The 17568-nt window shown below is 43.9% G+C and overlaps 2 protein-coding genes across 2 annotated transcripts; both read left to right on the forward strand.

Annotated features, from left to right (window-relative positions):
• The first annotated feature begins 1211 nt into the window (after window positions 1-1211).
• On the forward strand, window positions 1212-2857 carry LOC113037368 (uncharacterized). Its single transcript, XM_026194360.1, has 2 exons — window positions 1212-1373; window positions 1479-2857. Exon 2 carries the CDS (start codon window positions 1610-1612, stop codon window positions 2816-2818), a length of 1209 nt encoding a protein of 402 aa, XP_026050145.1. The 5' UTR covers window positions 1212-1373; window positions 1479-1609; the 3' UTR covers window positions 2819-2857.
• A 2082-nt stretch (window positions 2858-4939) lies between these two features.
• Window positions 4940-17118, forward strand: LOC113037370 (dihydropyrimidinase-related protein 5-like). Its single transcript, XM_026194361.1, has 11 exons — window positions 4940-5213; window positions 12966-13145; window positions 13228-13296; window positions 13751-13795; window positions 13879-13954; window positions 14046-14202; window positions 14342-14483; window positions 15163-15305; window positions 15407-15614; window positions 16350-16527; window positions 16619-17118. The coding sequence occupies exons 1-11, from the start codon at window positions 5064-5066 to the stop codon at window positions 16702-16704; spliced, it is 1434 nt and encodes a 477-aa protein (XP_026050146.1). The 5' UTR covers window positions 4940-5063; the 3' UTR covers window positions 16705-17118.
• The last annotated feature ends 450 nt before the right edge of the window (window positions 17119-17568 follow it).

The raw sequence follows: 17568 nt of genomic DNA on the forward strand, positions 1-17568 counted from the left end.
TAGTCGAACCTCGGATACAGGAGGAACAATGCGGTTTTCGTCCTGGTCGCGGAACACTGGACCAGCTCTTTATCCTCTCCAGGATACTTGAGGGTGCATGGGAGTTTGCCCAACCAGTCTACATGTGTTTTGTGGACTTGGAGAAGGCATTCGACCGTGTCCCTCGGGGTGTCCTGTGGGAGGTGTTGCGGGAGTATGGGGTGTCTGGCCCATTGCTACGGGCCATTCAATCCCTATACAACCGTTGCAAGAGCTTGGTTCGCATTGCCGGCAATAAGTTGGACTCGTTCCCGGTGGGTGATGGGCTCCGCCAGGGCTGCCCTTTGTCTCCGGTTCTGTTCATAATTTTTATGGACAGGATTTCTAGGCGCAGCCAAGTGGCGGAGGGCTTTCGCTTTGGTGGCCTCAGAATCTCATCTCTGATTTTTGCGGATGATGTGGTTCTGTTGGCTTCATCGGGTGAGGGCCTCCAGCTCGCACTGGAACGGTTCGCAGCCGAGTGTGAAGCAGCGGGAATGAGGATCAGCACCTCCAAATCTGAGGCCATGGTTCTCAGCCGGAAAAGGGTGGAGTGCCCACTCCGGGTCGGGGATGAGTTCCTGCCCCAAGTGGAGGAGTTCAAGTATCTCGGGGTCTTGTTCGCGAGTGATGGGAGAAGGGAGCCGGAGATCGACAGACGGATTGGGGCTGCAGCTGCAGTAATGCGGACGCTGGTGGTGGTGAAGAGGGAGCTGAGTGTAAAAGCGAAGCTCTCAATTTACCGGTTGATCTACGTCCCTACCCTCACCTATGGCCACGAGCTGTGGGTAGTGACCGAAAGAACGAGATCGCGGATACAAGCGGCAGAAATGAGCTTCCTCCGAAGGGTGGCTGGCCTCTCCCTTAGAGATAGGGTGAGAAGTTCGGCCATCCGGGAGGGGCTCAGAGTAGAGCAGCTGCTGCTCCACATCGAAAGAAGCCAGCTGAGGTGGTTCGGGCATCTGACAAGGATGCCCCCTGGGCGCCTCCTGGGTGAGGTGTTCCAGGCATGTCCCACCGGGAGGAGGCCCCGGGGCAGACCCAGGACACGCTGGAGAGATTATATCTCTCGGCTGGCCTGGGAACGCCTTGGTGTTCCCCCGGACAAGCTGGAGGAGGTGGCTGGGGAGAGGGAGGTCTGGGCCTCTTTGCTTAGGCTGCTGCCCCCGCGACCCGGCCTCGGATAAAGCGGATGAAGATGGATGGATGGATGGATTTTAAACTTGTATTCATGTATACACCACATGTATCTCCAAATAACCAGAATATTTCTACCCCCCAGTTGAACCAAACCCATAGAAGCTCCAGAGCTGAAAGACAAGCTTCAAGTCTCTGAAAATCGACACAACCTTCCGGTTAGTTTACCTGGGTTCTCCGGATCTTGGGTGATGATTTATCCGAGCATTCATCTAACAATGTTTCAGCGCATTGTTGTAATAACTGCTGTGTTTGTACTGCAGACTGAGCATTGATCAGGAGTGGACAACACAGATAGTCAGTCCCAACAACAGCTGAGGAAGAGGAAAGCTCTGAATCATCTACTCAGAAGGACAAACCAAGACCTCAGAGGAACCTGACTTCTGTTTAAGCCATGGCTAATTTAGATCCCACAACTGAAAACTTGCGTATAGCTCATCTGAACATACGCAGCCTTAGAAATAAGATTCCTGACGTTCATCACATATTAACACGTGATAAAATACATGTGTTAGCTCTCACTGAAACTCAGTTAGACAAGAATGTTAAAAACTTTGAACTGACAATAAATAATTACAAGTTGTACAGAAAGGATAGAAATAATGGTAATGGGAAAAGGGCTTGGGGTGGTGTAGCTCTATATGTTCGAGACCAAATTCCAGTTAAGAAAGATTTGCCAAATCTGTCTGACGTAGAAATGATTTGGATTGAGATTTTCTTGCCACATACCAAACCAGTTTTAATCGGATGTTGTTACAGACCACCAAAATCCACAACAGAGTATCTTGAGAAAATATGTAGATCAATAGAGCAAGTGTTAAACCCAGAAAAAGACATTTTCCTGCTGGGTGACTTTAACATTGATTGGCTGTCAAATTCTTCGTTAAAAGAAAAAATTACGTGTTTTACTCATCCAATGGGTCTAAAACAGATTGTGGACTATCCTACAAGGTTTGGAAAATGTATTGATCACATCTACACAAATATTCATGAGCTTTGTGAAACACCTCCTGAACATCCACCCCCAATTATCACAGGCTGTAGTGATCATAATCTTGTTATTGCCAATGTAAGAGAAAGAAAGGTACCCCCCCAAAAAATCATTCAGAGGTCAGACACTGACTTTAATGAAGACAATTTCATTAGAGAGATTGAGACAGTTCAGTGGGGAGAGGTAGAGATGGAATTAGTACCTAACATGGCTTTATCCAAGTTTATTCACCTCTTTATTCCAATAGCAATGAATCACGCTCGACTAATGAACTTGGCAGACAATCATCATGAACCCTGGTGGGTTGAAAACATAACACCTTTAATAGAGAAAAGAGATGGAGAAAAACAAATGGGGCACACACTGAATGCAAGGATTAAACACAAAAAGATTTTAAAAATGTTCAGCGACAGAAAGAAGCAACATTTCCGCCCTGAACACCCTTTGATAAAGTTTCTTACTGAATTTAGGCTCCCAGAAAATGTGGCAGTTGACAATTTCTTACAGTCACTCTCAGAGTCTGTGACACAGGATATAGTTTCTAGACTGCTAACAATTGCTGCTCTGCACATCCCTGCTCCCATACAGCACATTCTGAACATATTAGAATAGAATAGAATTCAACTTTATTGTCATTGCAAATGCACAGGTACAGGGCAACGAAATGCAGTTTGCATCCATCCAGAAGTGCTTCAGTGATATAGATATATTACAATATATATTAGCAATAATATAGATATGTAAGTATTTTACAGAAATGGGTCTATTATGTTATAATATACACGGTATGAGGTATGTTGTGAATATTCTATAACTATAAGTATGTACAGGCTGTAGTGAGTACAAGCTATGTACAGGCTATGAACAGGACCAGGGTGTGATTCAACCTCACTAGGAAATTTCAAAATATTACTAGTTTTATAGAGCAGATACCTTTGGACTGGGTAATGTTTTTGGACATCATGTGGACGTCTATGACAGGTGCAGGAAATTTACACAATTTCTAAATGTTTGGGTTTTTTTTGTTGTTTTTACAAATATTCACATTGCTTACAAAAATCAACAATGTTGTCATCAACATTATACATATGAGTACAGATTATTTTTTTAAAAAGCAATTATGATTTATAATGCCTTACCATATTGATTTACTCAGTTCATTTTTTAATTTTATATTTTTCTGCTTTTCCTTATCTGGTTCATTCATTTCAACTAAGCAACTTATTTGTTTGTAACCAGGTTAAAACTGCCATTTATTAAGATGTGTTGAACTAAAAACCTTGAAATCCATGTTAAAATGAAAAATATTAATGTTTAAAGTACTGAGAAAAATTTTGGAATTAATAATAATAATATGTATTTAGTAAGTTTTAAAGAGCATTTTGATTATCTATGGTTTATTTTAACAAGTATTCTGTTTTATTGTGAAGCGCTCATGATTGTAAGAGGAAGTGAATGTGAATGTGATCAGTTTCAAGGTAAAGTAAGAGAAGTTTGTGTAAGTATGTGCACATGAAATGGACTATCTGCTTGACAGTCTTTGTTGATACTCAGATTTTGCAAACCTGCCTCAGTGGGATAGCACTGTCATGGTTACACAAAAGTGCATTCACCATTGTAGCGAGGAAGACGAGTCACTGCACACAGCTTCCTTCACTTCTTCTAGTCTATCGTTGTTTCCTCATCCTCTCTTTTTTCCCCCCATCTGTAACTTTCTTTCCTCTCCACCCACTCATCTCCTTAATTAGTAATTTCATCTCTCATCTTCTCCAGTTCTCTTTTTCCCATGGAGAAGATGTGAGAGAGCCACATTCAGCAGCAGGAGCCATATTCAGAAAGATGATGTTTGTAGTTTTTGAGGTTGTGAAGTATTAAGACGTTCACACGTATAGCTACAGTAATGTGAAGCCTTTTGTCAAAACTTAATGAAACCAATGTTGTCACACTCTTGGAAGGAAAAAACACTTGACTTCCACAACTCCCTCCTCACTGGCAAGTCACTCTCTCCCCTCCATGTACTTTAAACTGCAGCAGCTGAGCTTTTGACTGGTTTTAGCAGACACTGTCACATCAAATCAGTGAACGCAGGGAACGTTGACCTCATATGAACCAGTTTACAGCTCTTCAGGTAAAGCTCTTCTGGCTGCCTCAAAATCTAGACTTAAATATAAAGGTGAGCGTGTTTTTGCCGCGAGGGCCCGTCAACTTTAGAACATCCTGCCTGAGAAGGAGAAGCTCCCAGACTCACTGATTTCTATAAAACAGTTCATCCATCCATCCATAATGCTATGATTGCTTTTATTCTTTTATTATTTATGTATTATTTACCTTTTTAATTTTGCCTTTTGCATTTTTGCATCTCTTTTACATTCTTGTTGTATTAACGTCAGCTTCACTTCATTGAATCTGTTTTGTTTGACTTACAATTTGACTTAATGTTTTCATGTACCTGCTGAATATACAGAAGTTCTGTATATTTATACAGCACCCATGTTTGTACGTGCAAGTATTGAAAAATTAAAGTTCTTTTAAAAAGTCTTATCTCTCTTTCTGTGTCAGGCTGAGATATTTCTATAGAGAGGGCAAACCAGTGATTACAGTACTAAATAAGGGCATTTAGACTGAGAACAACACTGAAAGGAAAATGAAGCAGTGGCTACAAGAGAGTCAGTGCAATCAATAAAGAGCAGAGCATATGATGAACAGTTGATAAGGAAGGACTATTGTCACCAGACAAACAGAGTCTGTGCTGGACATTGGTGTTATTGTCCTCTTTCTAATCAGTCTTTCTTTTCTCTTATTCTGCCCCCCTCTCTGTCACCCCTGGTCACCCTCTTACCTCACCCAGGCGGCTCTGATGGGTGGTACCACCATGGTGATGGCTCTGGTTCTGCCTGAACAACACTGCTCCCTGCTGGACGCCTACGAGAAGTGCAGGGCTCTGGCCGATGCCAAGGCGTGCTGCGACTACGCTCTGCACGTCGGGCTGACCTGGTGGGGACCAAAGGTAAATTTAAAAAACGTACCACCAAAGAGCTTGGAGTCACGTTGGTAGCATATATCATTATTTATTTTTGTGCTCTTCTGGCGTTTATCATCGTTGAATGAATAATAACGCAGCCAGCCGTTTGTGGGTGAAATGTGTAATGACCAGTGTTGGGTAAGTTACTTTAAAATAGTAACTTAGTTACATTACTAGTTACTTCTCTCAAAAGTAACTCAGTTACTTCAAGTTACTCGTTACTTTCAAAGTAACTAGTTACTAGGGAAAGTAACTTTGGTTTTACTCAGAATTCTCTTGTTAATGTGTTGCTTCCATAACTTTGCCAGTCTTCTAGCTTGCTTACTTGCCACAAGTGCACTGTGCCACCTACCAATAGAAAGGAAAAGATAATGTGCATATTTCCACGAGAGAAATCCCACGCCTGGACTATCATTGACTGCTGCCATGATTCTAGCCTACGTCACAGCGTCATGTGCGCCTTTTACATCCAACACAAAAACTGCAGTCGTGGTGCTTTCGATTGTACTCAGAACTCGGAAATTCTGCCTTCTGAATAGGAAGATGTAGGTAACACCAGACTGCAGATGAGCTGCATACATGGCTGGACTGGGACAGAAAATTGGCCCGGACATTTTGACTAGAGACCGTCCCACCATTATAGGAAAAATTATAAAGCCTTTGAATGAAAACAAACACTGTTGTGACAGTGATGTACACTGTTTTGATGGTATATATGCATCAATCTATCAATCGTTTGTTGTAAGATTCAGATAATTATTTTTTAAAAGCTAGACATTTTAAATGAGAATAAGATAGAAAAGTATTTCTTTGTGCCCACCTCTCCCTGTTAATGCCCTACCTGGCCCCCCTGGCAAAACTTTGCTAGATCCGCCCCTGCACAGTTACCAGCTGTCAGCTACCTAAAAAAGGATCCTGGTGTTATTTGTGTCTCAGAAACAGTTCATAACTTCCCTTCAACTCATTTATGTCACCTAAAAGGTAAACCTGTTTCTCCATTACAGCTCTGATGATCCAGTAAGGACATCTCCTGGTTTCATCTTCATGTTTCCCTCTCACCAGATATACAAACCGATATCATGACCAGCAGCTTTTTTGCAGCTGTGGCTCCAGCGAACATCAGCTGATACTATTAATATTAAATAAATTCTAACAACAGCTGATCAAGCTTAAACGTGCTGCTGTTGTTTAGCGCGACATCCGCTGGTTTCCTCTTTCGGCGCAAAGTGGGCGATAAACAAACAAGAGAGCCGATCAGCTGATCATTGATCAGTTTTCATGATTGAAGTAGAAACGGGAGAGGGAGGGGGGAGAGGATGAGAGAAGAGGCAGCTGTGCAGCGTAAACACAGAATAACTCCAGCTTTGTGCCTTTTTCATTGTAGCTGAATTACGGGACAAACTGTTCCTTTTCACCTCAATAAGAAACGCGTAATATTTTCTCTGAATACCAGACGGGACGGTTGACAACTCTAATAACTTATGAACAAAATAAAGTTCAACATCATTAACATCATAGCACCACCCAGCTGTATAGAAACTCCGTCATGCTAGCTAGCACGCAGTACGGAAAAAGTCAGCATAACGAAAATAAACTCCACCTAAACTTGGTTTATATCTGACCCAGAGAGACTGCAGGTTATAACTTTTTACCTGAAGTTCAGTTCACACTTGGACCGGCGGCCGCCTCGGGTCTCTTTTCCTTCTGCCTCCCCTTTCTCCAGCCCGAGAACGTGTTGCTTTCTCTCATCCACCTGCTGGCCTCCACCACTTGCTAATGTTACTGAATCTGTGGAAGCTCCGCGATAGCCACCACACGAAGTAACGAGTAACGACCCTATCTAAATCCCAGTAACGACTAACGCGTTCCTGATTTTGGCATAATAACTAGTTACCGTGCTCGTTACCACAATATTAACGTAGTTACTGTAACGCGTTACTTAATAACGCGTTAGTCCCAACACTGGTAATGACCTAGATTAAACCCGCACAAGAACTGGGTTAACACACGTGCTCAGTGGGCACATTAGGCAGATTCTATGAGTCAAGGTGCCTCATTCAGCCTTTGGCTTTAATGTCTGTCCTACATCATCTGCTGACTTTGTGCATGTGCCCAATCTCATTGCATATTGTTAAACATTTCATGCCAGAATGAGGTTTAATACAACACCTGTCCAGCAGAAAGCTTTGACTGGTAGTCATTCTTGTTTAAAAAATGTCAACACAATGTTTCTTAACACATTTCAGGGTGTGTGTGGTAAAGAGAGAGGACACAAAGGCAGAAAAACAAGGGCGAGCCAGTATCTGGCTAAAAATACCCATGAAACAATCAGTGGCGTGTCTAGAAAATTTTTGTTGGGGGGGGGGCGGGCAGGTAAGGGCACAGATTTGGAGAAGGATGGCAGATGTAATTGGCAGATAATGTTTAAAAAAAATTCTACCAACCGTTAACCATAATTCAATAATCCTATAAACCTAATAACCGAATGCGCTTTTAACTCTTATTAGAATGAGATTTTAACCACTACGGTGCAAAGTTGTTAGATACTGTGTTGATAAAGTACAAGAGATACAATCAGTGCTTTGTCAGTGTTTATAAGTGCGCATGCGCCAACCAGCGTGCAGCCTGTTACAGTCGCTCCTGCTTTTCTCTTAGTTTAGCTCTTTTTTCTTACGTATTCTTTTTTTTTCTGACTTGTATTTTCCTCCGTTTTCTATCTCTTACTCAATCATGTGGATTGAGAGAGTTTTTGTTCTTCTGGTGGCCGTGGAACTGTTACTTTTATCATGGAACGGGACCGCGGCACATCTCCTACACGCACGGACTGTTTACTCCAGAGATCAGCTGATCGCCCTGATGCCGGCCGGCTCGCTGGCCAGGCCCGCAGAAGTACCAGCTGAAATTTGGAGGAAAACACATCGGGGATGCAGAGGTCAAGGACAGAAGAGAAGAAAAAAGGTGACGGTGAGACAGCGGAGGCTCGAAGCGAGGAGGAGGTTTAAACCGTGTCTGCCGTCTATCGTGATGGGAAATGTGCGATCGTTGGCAAGTAAAATCGACGAGCTCTCAGCACTGGTACGGAGTCAGAGGGAATACCGAGAGTGTAGCCTGATGTGTTTCACCGAATCATGGCTGCACCAGGTCATTCCCGATGAGAATGCTTCCGTGGAAGGCTTCCACACTGTTCGGGCGGACAGGGACAGCATCGCTAGCGGTAAGCGTAAAGGAGGTGGGCTTGCTGTTTTAGTTAACAACCAGTGGTGTAACCCTGCCAACATAACAATCAAAGAAAGGATTTGTTGCCCGGACACTGAACTGTGTGCTGTTGGACTCAGGCCGTATTATTTACCCAGGGAATTCTCTCACGTCATCTTGGTGGCTGTTTATGTTCCCCCCTCTGCTAACCCCACAGCTGCATGTGACACTATCCACTCTGCCGTAGCTCGGCTACAGACTCAGCACCCGAGTGCCTTTATTGTGATCTCGGGTGACTTCAACCATGTATCACTGGACAATACACTACCAACATTCAAACAATATGTGGACTGTCCCACCAGGGGAGAGAAAACTTTAGACTTACTGTATGCTAACGTCAAGGATGCATACAGCTCCTCCTCCCTCCCCCCACTTGGTAGGTCAGATCATAACCTGATTCACCTCACCCCCCGCTATGTGCCAATTGTGAGGAGGGAACCTGTGACCACCAGGACTGTTAGGAGGTGGTCAGAGGAGGCAATAGCGGAACTACAGGGCTGTTTCGAGGTGACCGACTGGGAAACACTCTGTGAGCCTCACGCCGAGGACATCAATGGGCTTACTGAGTGTATCACAGACTACATAACTTTCTGCACCGACTCCATTGTTCCAGCTCAGACTGTTCATTGTTACCCAAATAACAAGCCGTGGGTGACTAAGGACATCAAAGCCCTCCTCAACAACAAGAAGAGGGCTTTCAGAGGGGGCAACAAAGAGGAGGTGAGGAAGGTCCAGGTGTTACTAAAGGACAAGATCAGAGAGGCTAAGGACAATTACAGGAGGAAGCTGGAGTGGAAACTCCAGCAGAACAGCATGAGAGAGGTGTGGAGGGGCATGAAGACCATCACTGGATTCAGGCCAACCAACAGCAGGGGAGCTGAGGGAGGTGAGAATAGAGCCGACGAGTTGAATCTGTTTTTCAATAGATTCGACACCACAGTGTCTGCTCCCACCCCCACAACCTCACCTGCAGTCAGCCTGGAATCCAGAGCCACACCACTGTGCCAGCCTCTCTCTTCACATGTTGCCTCCTGTGAGATTCCTGACACCCCTCCCCCACCCATCACCTTCACTCAATACCAGGTTGAGATGCAAATGAGGAGACTTCACTCAGGCAAGTCTGCTGGACCAGACGGAGTGAGTCCCCTTGTCCTCAAGGCCTGTGCCCCCCAGCTGTGTGGAGTCTTTCATAAACTGTTTATGCTGAGTCTGAGTCTGCAGAGGGTCCCGGTGATGTGGAAGACATCATGCCTCGTCCCTGTACCAAAGACGCCTCGTCCCAGTGGCCCCCAGGATTACAGGCCCGTGGCACTGACCTCCCACATCATGAAGACCCTGGAAAGGCTCATCCTGGACCAGCTGCGACCCATAGTAAGACCACATCTGGATCCCCTTCAGTTCGCTTATCAGCCTCGTCTCGGAACAGAGGACGCCATCATCTACCTGCTCAATCGTGTCTACACCCATCTGGACCAGCCGGCGAGCACTGTGAGGGTCATGTTTTTTGACTTTTCCAGTGCTTTCAACACCATCAGGCCGACCCTCCTGGGTGATAAGTTAGCAGCGATGCAGGTGGATGCTTCTCTGGTGTCCTGGATTGTTGATTACCTGACAGGAAGACCACAATATGTACGTCTCCCACAGTGTGTGTCTGACAAGGTGATTAGCAACACAGGGGCACCACAGGGGACTGTCCTCTCCCCCTTCCTCTTCACCCTCTACACCACAGACTTCAGCCACTGCACAGAGACCTGCCATCTTCAGAGGTTTTCTGATGACCCTGCGGTGGTTGGATGCATCAGCAGGGATGATGAGACAGAGTACCGGGCTGTGGTCGACTCCTTTGTCACGTGGCGTGAGCAGAATCATCTGCAGCTCAACGTGGCAAAGACCAAGGAACTGATCGTGGACTTCAGGAAGACCAGGAAACACTTGACCCCTGTTTCAATCCAGGGGGTCAGTGTTGACATTGTGGAGGACTATAAATACCTTGGAGTACACATTGACAATAAACTGGACTGGGCTAAAAACACCACAGCACTTTACAGGAAGGGCCAGAGTCGTCTCTATTTTTTGAGGCGACTGAGGTCCTTCAACATCTGCCAGAAAATGCTGAGGATTTTCTATGAGTCTGTTGTGGCCAGTGCGATCCTCTATGCTGTTGCATGCTGGGGGAGCAGGCTGAGGGTCGCAGATGCCAACAGACTTAATAAACTGATCCGTAAGGCCAGCAATGTTGTGGGGATGGAGCTGGACTCCCTCAAGGTGGTGTCGGAGAGGCGGATGCTGTCCAAGATAAAGACAATGTTGGATAACACCTCCCACCCACTCCATGACATGTTGGTCAGTCACAGGAGCTCGTTCAGTGAGAGACTGAGATTACCGAAAAGCACCACTGAACGACACAGGAAATCATTCCTGCCTGTGGCCATCTCCCTGTACAACGCATCCACTTAACACACTGTTTGCTGCTACAACTACACATGTTTCTTTTCCAAATATTTATTTATAAGTGACTTATGTATGTATGTATGTATATATATGTATATATTGTACTATTCTTAGTTAGCGTATTGTCTGTCTTGTCTTAATGTTGGTTTAAAATGGAGCACTGTAACAAAAAATAATTTCCCCCAGGGATCAATAAAGTATTCTGATTCTGATTCTGATTCTGATTTACTCAGCATTCAAGGACAGCAATATTTGCATAGTATTTTTACTGACATATAGTGCACATATGTTTTGGGCAAAAACATTTTTGAATATTAAAATACGAACATTTGTAACAAACAATTGACAAATTAGCCAATTCCAATGTAAAACTTTATGTGCCTGTTAAAAAAAGAAGATAATCTTCTCACAAACTGGTGTTTGATTTTGAAACAGGAAAAAAGTGGGGAAACAACTGAAAAGACTAACATTTGAATAAAACCTGAAAGCAAGTAAATACTTTCTATGCTGCCTTATGGTAAACTTTGGTAATATTTTACACCGGGAATTTAAATCTCTTTAAATGTTAAACTAATTTATTCAAGTCAGAGAATGTTGCATATAATTAAATTTTTGCTTGATGCATAAAGTTAAAAGATTAAAACTGATAAAACAAGTTAAAAAAAAAAAGAGACTTTTCCATTTGATTACATTTTGTGTGATGGATTATGTAGAAAAAGTAGAATTGGGCTGAAAGATCTATCGCTTTATCACCTCTTCAGGTTGTAAATCGTGTTTTTAAAAAGTAACTAAGTAACTAAGTAATTAATTACTTTTGAAAATAAGTAATCAGTAAAGTAACAGGATTACATTTTTGGGGAAGTAATCAGTAATTAGTTACTGATTACTTTTTTCAAGTAACTTGACCAACACTGGTCATAACACTACACAAAGACAAGCTGAACACCAGTGAAAACAAGCAGGGCGGCGCAGATAATAATAAAGGAGGGCAAAAGAAAAGAAAATCAAACTAACACAACACAAGAGAGAAAACTGACTATCAAAGTAAAACAAGGACATGAAGTCTTAATTTATACTTTTATTTATACTTATTTATACTTTGAATCTATGTCGAGTCTGCATGGTAGTCTATGTCTATCCTAGTGTCCAAAACCATCATCACCAAAAGAATAGTTGGCAGAAAGTTTCTCTCTTTGAATTGATTTGGACAATGATGACAGAGGTAGCTGAAAATATGTAGGAGAAATTGAGCTAGTCACTAAAACGCTGCATCAGCACGATGTGTGGTTGCAGTTCTAGTGGAAGTGATGTTACAGCATAGCTTTTTCAGAGGGCTTTACCATACAGTGGATGATCTACAGCATAAATTAATCCAAATGTATAAATCCTGATTAACACTAAACAAGGTGTCAGAGAAAAGGAAACAAAGACACAGAGGCCGGGTCCACAGACAAGGAAACACTGCAGAGAGAAACAATAACAGGAGAGAATAATAATAATAATGATAAAAAATACTCAAACTGTCATGAGCTGTAAAAGTAGATTAATCATTATGGAAGGAAGTAGTTTTGCTCCTTTCATCAATACTCCATCACGACTATGACGTGACCTTTATGGCCCATTCACCGCAGCACAGTTCAGCATTTTAAACACTAAACTGTCTAGTTTCCTTTTACTGCTGTTTGAATGAATGAAATGGATTCTTCTCAGCGGGGCTGTTATAGTCACCAGTGTAAAGGCAGTGTGATCTCATTGTGGCAGGTTTCCAAGCTCATTTCATGCCCCACAAAACAAACACACACACACACACACACACACACACACACACACACACACACACACACACACACACACACACACACACACACACACACACACACACACACACAGAGTTTCTCTTTTACTCCATGCTCACATTCCCAATGCCCGATGCACTAGCTGCCTTTACATATATAAGCTGAAGCTTTGCAAGCACTGAACTGTAATCCAGAAACATGACTGCTGACCCTGAGACCTCTGAATCGTCCTTAGGTGCGTAATGAGATGGAGACCCTGGTGAGGGAACATGGAGTGAACTCCTTCCAGATGTTCATGGCCTACAAAGACATGATGATGCTGCGGGATTCAGAGCTCTACCAGACTCTGCAGACCTGTAAGGACATCGGTGCCATTGCCCGAGTCCACGCTGAAAACGGAGAGCTGGTGGCCGAGGTGCAAAGACAATTTTTTTTTTCCTTTGACGTCAAAGTGAAATCACAAACCTGTTTTAAAATGAATGTGTTTGTGTTGTTAGGGTGCCAAAGAGGCTCTGGATTTGGGCATCAGTGGGCCGGAGGGAATAGAGATCAGTCGACCAGAGGAGGTAAATATGCAGTGGACAGAGGGGTGGGGGGTTTCAGGAGGTAGCGGTCGTATCCTAATCTAAAGGTCAGAGGATCAATCTGCTCCTGCAGTCTACAGTGGCACTGAACACTTGGACTTACGCCCAACACATCCAGTAGAGTGTGAGCGGGCGTGATATTAGACTAATATGGGACTATGTGAATGTGGCTGATGTGTGAAAAAGCACTGATAAAAGTCTAAAACATAACAGTGGAAAATAAAACTTTTTTCCTTGATGTTCCCTTGAAATGCTGATAAAACCTAATTTTGAATATTAGGAAGGTATGTTTAGGGATCTTTCCTATAAATGTAAAACAAACAAGTAATCATTGTGGCCTTGAACTTTTTTTTTGTAAGATATTTGCAATAAATATTAAAATGTTTATTTATTAAAGTTGTTATTTTGTGATTTTACTCTGTCTTCTTGTCTGCAGCTGGAGTCTGAGGCCACTCACAGAGCCATCACCATCGCCAACAGGGTAAAAACATTTTAATATCCAGTCTGTGTGCAGTTATTGATAAGTAATTAAAGGACTGATTAAAATCTTTTGTGTGACCACAGGCTCGCTGCCCAATCTACCTGGTAAATGTGTCCAGTATGTCTGCTGGTGATATGATCGCTGCTGCTAAGATGCAGGGTGAGCTTACTGCCCGATGAAGACAAACTAACAGTCACCGTGACGATGGAGAGGATGAAAGCTGACTTTTCTTCACTTTTTATAATTTCAGGTAAGGTGGTCCACGGGGAGACTACAGTTGCTCACGCAGTGTTGAATGGGATGCAGTATTACCACCAGGATTGGGCTCATGCCGCCGCCCATGTCATCGTCCCTCCGCTCCGCCTCGACCCAAACACACCCAGCTACCTCATGGGCCTGCTGGGCAAGTATGTGTGCTGCACTCACATCAGCATGCTGTACTGCTTCGAGTAAACTGATCGCAACAGCAGCTCAGTGACCGGCAAAGGTGCCGTGGATAAAAACGCTCCTCTAAACTAAACGTTGATATCTTGTTTCCTGTTTCAGTGACAATCTGAGCGTGGTGGCATCAGAGCACCGTCCGTTCAGCACCAAGCAGAGAGCTTTGGGCAAAGAGGACTTCACCAAGATCCCTCATGGAGTGCCTGGAGTCCAGGACAGGATGAGCGTCATTTGGGAGAGAGGAGTGGTACGTACACACGTCAAACGCACACATAAAAACCTGAGATCAGCCATGAACCACACAATTTATCATCCACAACCAGTGGATGTGGAAGTTCTGTTTTGACACCATGTTGGTAAGTCTTAGTTTTCTGCAGTTAAACAGAAATAAAACTTACTCATTAAGTTTTGTTTCTGTTTATAAAACTTAATGAAAAGTTTGAAGCTTATCATAATATGACAAGCACTGGCGATATCTTCTACCATTAGCATCCACATGAGGCTCAAAGCTTGTATCAGTTACTGTGCCAAGATATTTCCTCTACTCCACAAACTCAACAGTCTGAGAGATTGCTCAGTTTTATTTCCAGCTATTTGCAATAAAAATTAAGTATTTCTCCAGTGAATGAACTCATACTACGCCATCTTGAACTGCAGCTGGTGATGGATGTCCATGTTCTGCTCTGAAGCCTCTATGAGAAAGACCACTTTACCAGCACATGAAATAGATCTTCTGCTCTAGCTAGAGTGGCCATGCAGCTCTCAGCTGATCTCCAGAGCACCATCCAAGACCTGGAGTTGGAGTTTGTCCAATACTGGGATGAGATTCTCTCTGGGGAAGCAGCTGAATGACATCATGGTCTACCACAGTAGCGACAGAAATAAAGACGTTTTGTATGATCGGATGGGCTTTCTGTATTTTTAAGGTTACAGGGAAAATGGATGAGAATCGTTTTGTGGCGGTGACGAGCTCCAACGCTGCAAAGATCTACAACCTGTACCCGCGCAAAGGCCGCATCATCCCCGGGGCTGACGCTGACGTGGTGGTCTGGGATCCAGATGCAACAAGGTACACAGCTGTAAATAAACAGAAATCACCTTTATTACTGGACTCAGCCCGAAGCATAGGGACACACATCCATCACTTTCTGTGTGTGTGTGTGTGTGCAGGACAATCTCTGTGAGCACTCAGGTGCAGGGCGGAGACTTCAACCTGTACGAAGGGATGCGTTGCCACGGCGTCCCTCTGGTCACCATCAGCCGGGGGCGTTTGGTGTGTGAGAACGGCGTGTTCATGTGCGCCGAGGAGTCCGGAAAGTTCTACCCGCAGCGCACTTTCCCCGACTACCTCTACAAGAAGATGGTGCAGAGGGAAAAGGTGCGTTCACTGTCATCACGTTATTAACACTGATTCCAAACCTGCCTCTGTGTGTTGTGAGTGTTTCCACTGATAATTAAAACTCCAGGGCAGGACAGCAAGATCCAGGCTGAGCTCTGCTGTGTCAGCTGACAGCAAACCTGCCACAAACACTCCCATCATGATGTGACTGACTCCACCGATCTGACAGCCCATATAAAGGATTTAATGCTCCCTGTGGAAGCCAGCAGTGTGTTTTCCTGCTGCTGCCCCTGTCTGTGAAAGCCCCCCATCCCAGCCTCTCTACTCTGTTTGCTTTTAGACCTTTTTATCTCAATTTATTTAAAAAACTTGTCACAAAAGTACAGAAACTGTTTTTATAAGAACTTATATTTACAGTTCAGTTCAATTTCAGGTAGTTTACAGAGTGAGTATGTTCATTTATAGTTTCAGGACACATGTTTTAGTACAAATAAAAGTACTTGTGCCTTTTGGTTTTAGTTTTTATTTCATTTTAATGATTTTTGTGAGTGCACAAGATCTTTTTATTTTTTCTAGTCTAGCTTTTATTTTAATTCCAGTTTTTTTCACACCTTGTTTTAGTTTTGTGCTTCTTCAGTGGAATTTAACTTGGTTACTTACATGTAACAAATATTAATCAGTATCAATCTTACAGCAGCAGCTCAACTGGCTGTTATTATTAGGTTTAAAATGGCTAAACATCCTAATCTTACCTCTCACCTCATCGTGTTTCAGACTCAGGCTTACAAAGGGGTGGACAGGGATCCGTACTCTGGTGATGTGGCCAAGGTTGCGAACACCATGAAGAAGGAACTCGGTTTGGGCCCCATAGATGGAGAGACGCCCAACAAAGCCTGCGGTCGAGTGCACTCTGGAATCCGAGACCTTCACGAGTCCTCTTTCAGCCTCTCAGGTGAGCTCTAATAAAATCGTCCTTGATTATGGTGACGTTACACCGAAGTCCTCGATCAAATTTAATAGTCCGTACGTGTTTTTCCTTTCAGGGTCTCAGGTCGACGACCACATCCCGAAGAGGTCCTCGGCTCGGATCCTGGCCCCTCCCGGCGGCCGCTCCAGTGGTATCTGGTAACCGCTGGTGTTGGAGCTTCATCCGTCCGAGCCGCCGTTTTTTTGTACATTTCTGAACAACCAGAAAAACTGCACTGATTTTCAATCACAGGATAAAAAGTAAAGATGGCAAAAAAATTTCAAGCACGCGTCTGTGATTGGTGACGAAACGCCGATGATCAGAGATTCTAATCTGTGTCTTAATTGGAGCGACTGCTCTGATCGAAGGGCTGTCTCTGGATTTAAATTGTTCTGCCAAAATCGAGCTGATCATACTAACTCTGATAAAGTCCGCTCATTATCACCCTGCCTGTATCGTAAACTGTGAAATGTCAAAACCAGTACAGTTTTTGATGGTTAGAACTGAAGTGATGTCGACCGAATTATTTAAAACTGTATCTATTACACCCCCGTCTCTCACACACACACACACACACACACACACACACACACACACACACACACACACACACACACACACACACAGACGTACACTGTAGACACCATAGCTGTAGACTCATGTGAAGATGTGTGTGGGTCCTGTTTGTGGTTACACCGCCCACTCGGCGTCCCGCTGCATCGTGGGTTCCTCAAACAGTGTTTTTGTTTTTGATGAACTGCGCCGTGTGGTGATGAAATCCAACTGCTTCAAACACCGTGTCCTCGTAAAGATACACTCTCTGAACATCCCCGCGCTCTCACTGCCTCTGACTCGGTCACATGTCCCAGAAACATTCCCACCTCACCCGCAGTTATTGAAGAACTCAGCCTGTGAGCTTAGCTGGGATTATAACTTTGGCCCCAAACCTGGTCCACTGTCCTCGTCTCAGGGGTGTCTGTAGAGCTCACAGAGTGCATGAAGGGAACAAAAACATGTTATTTAACC

This window comes from Astatotilapia calliptera, chromosome 15 (assembly GCF_900246225.1).
Source record: "Astatotilapia calliptera chromosome 15, fAstCal1.2, whole genome shotgun sequence".
Classification (NCBI taxonomy): domain Eukaryota; kingdom Metazoa; phylum Chordata; class Actinopteri; order Cichliformes; family Cichlidae; genus Astatotilapia; species Astatotilapia calliptera.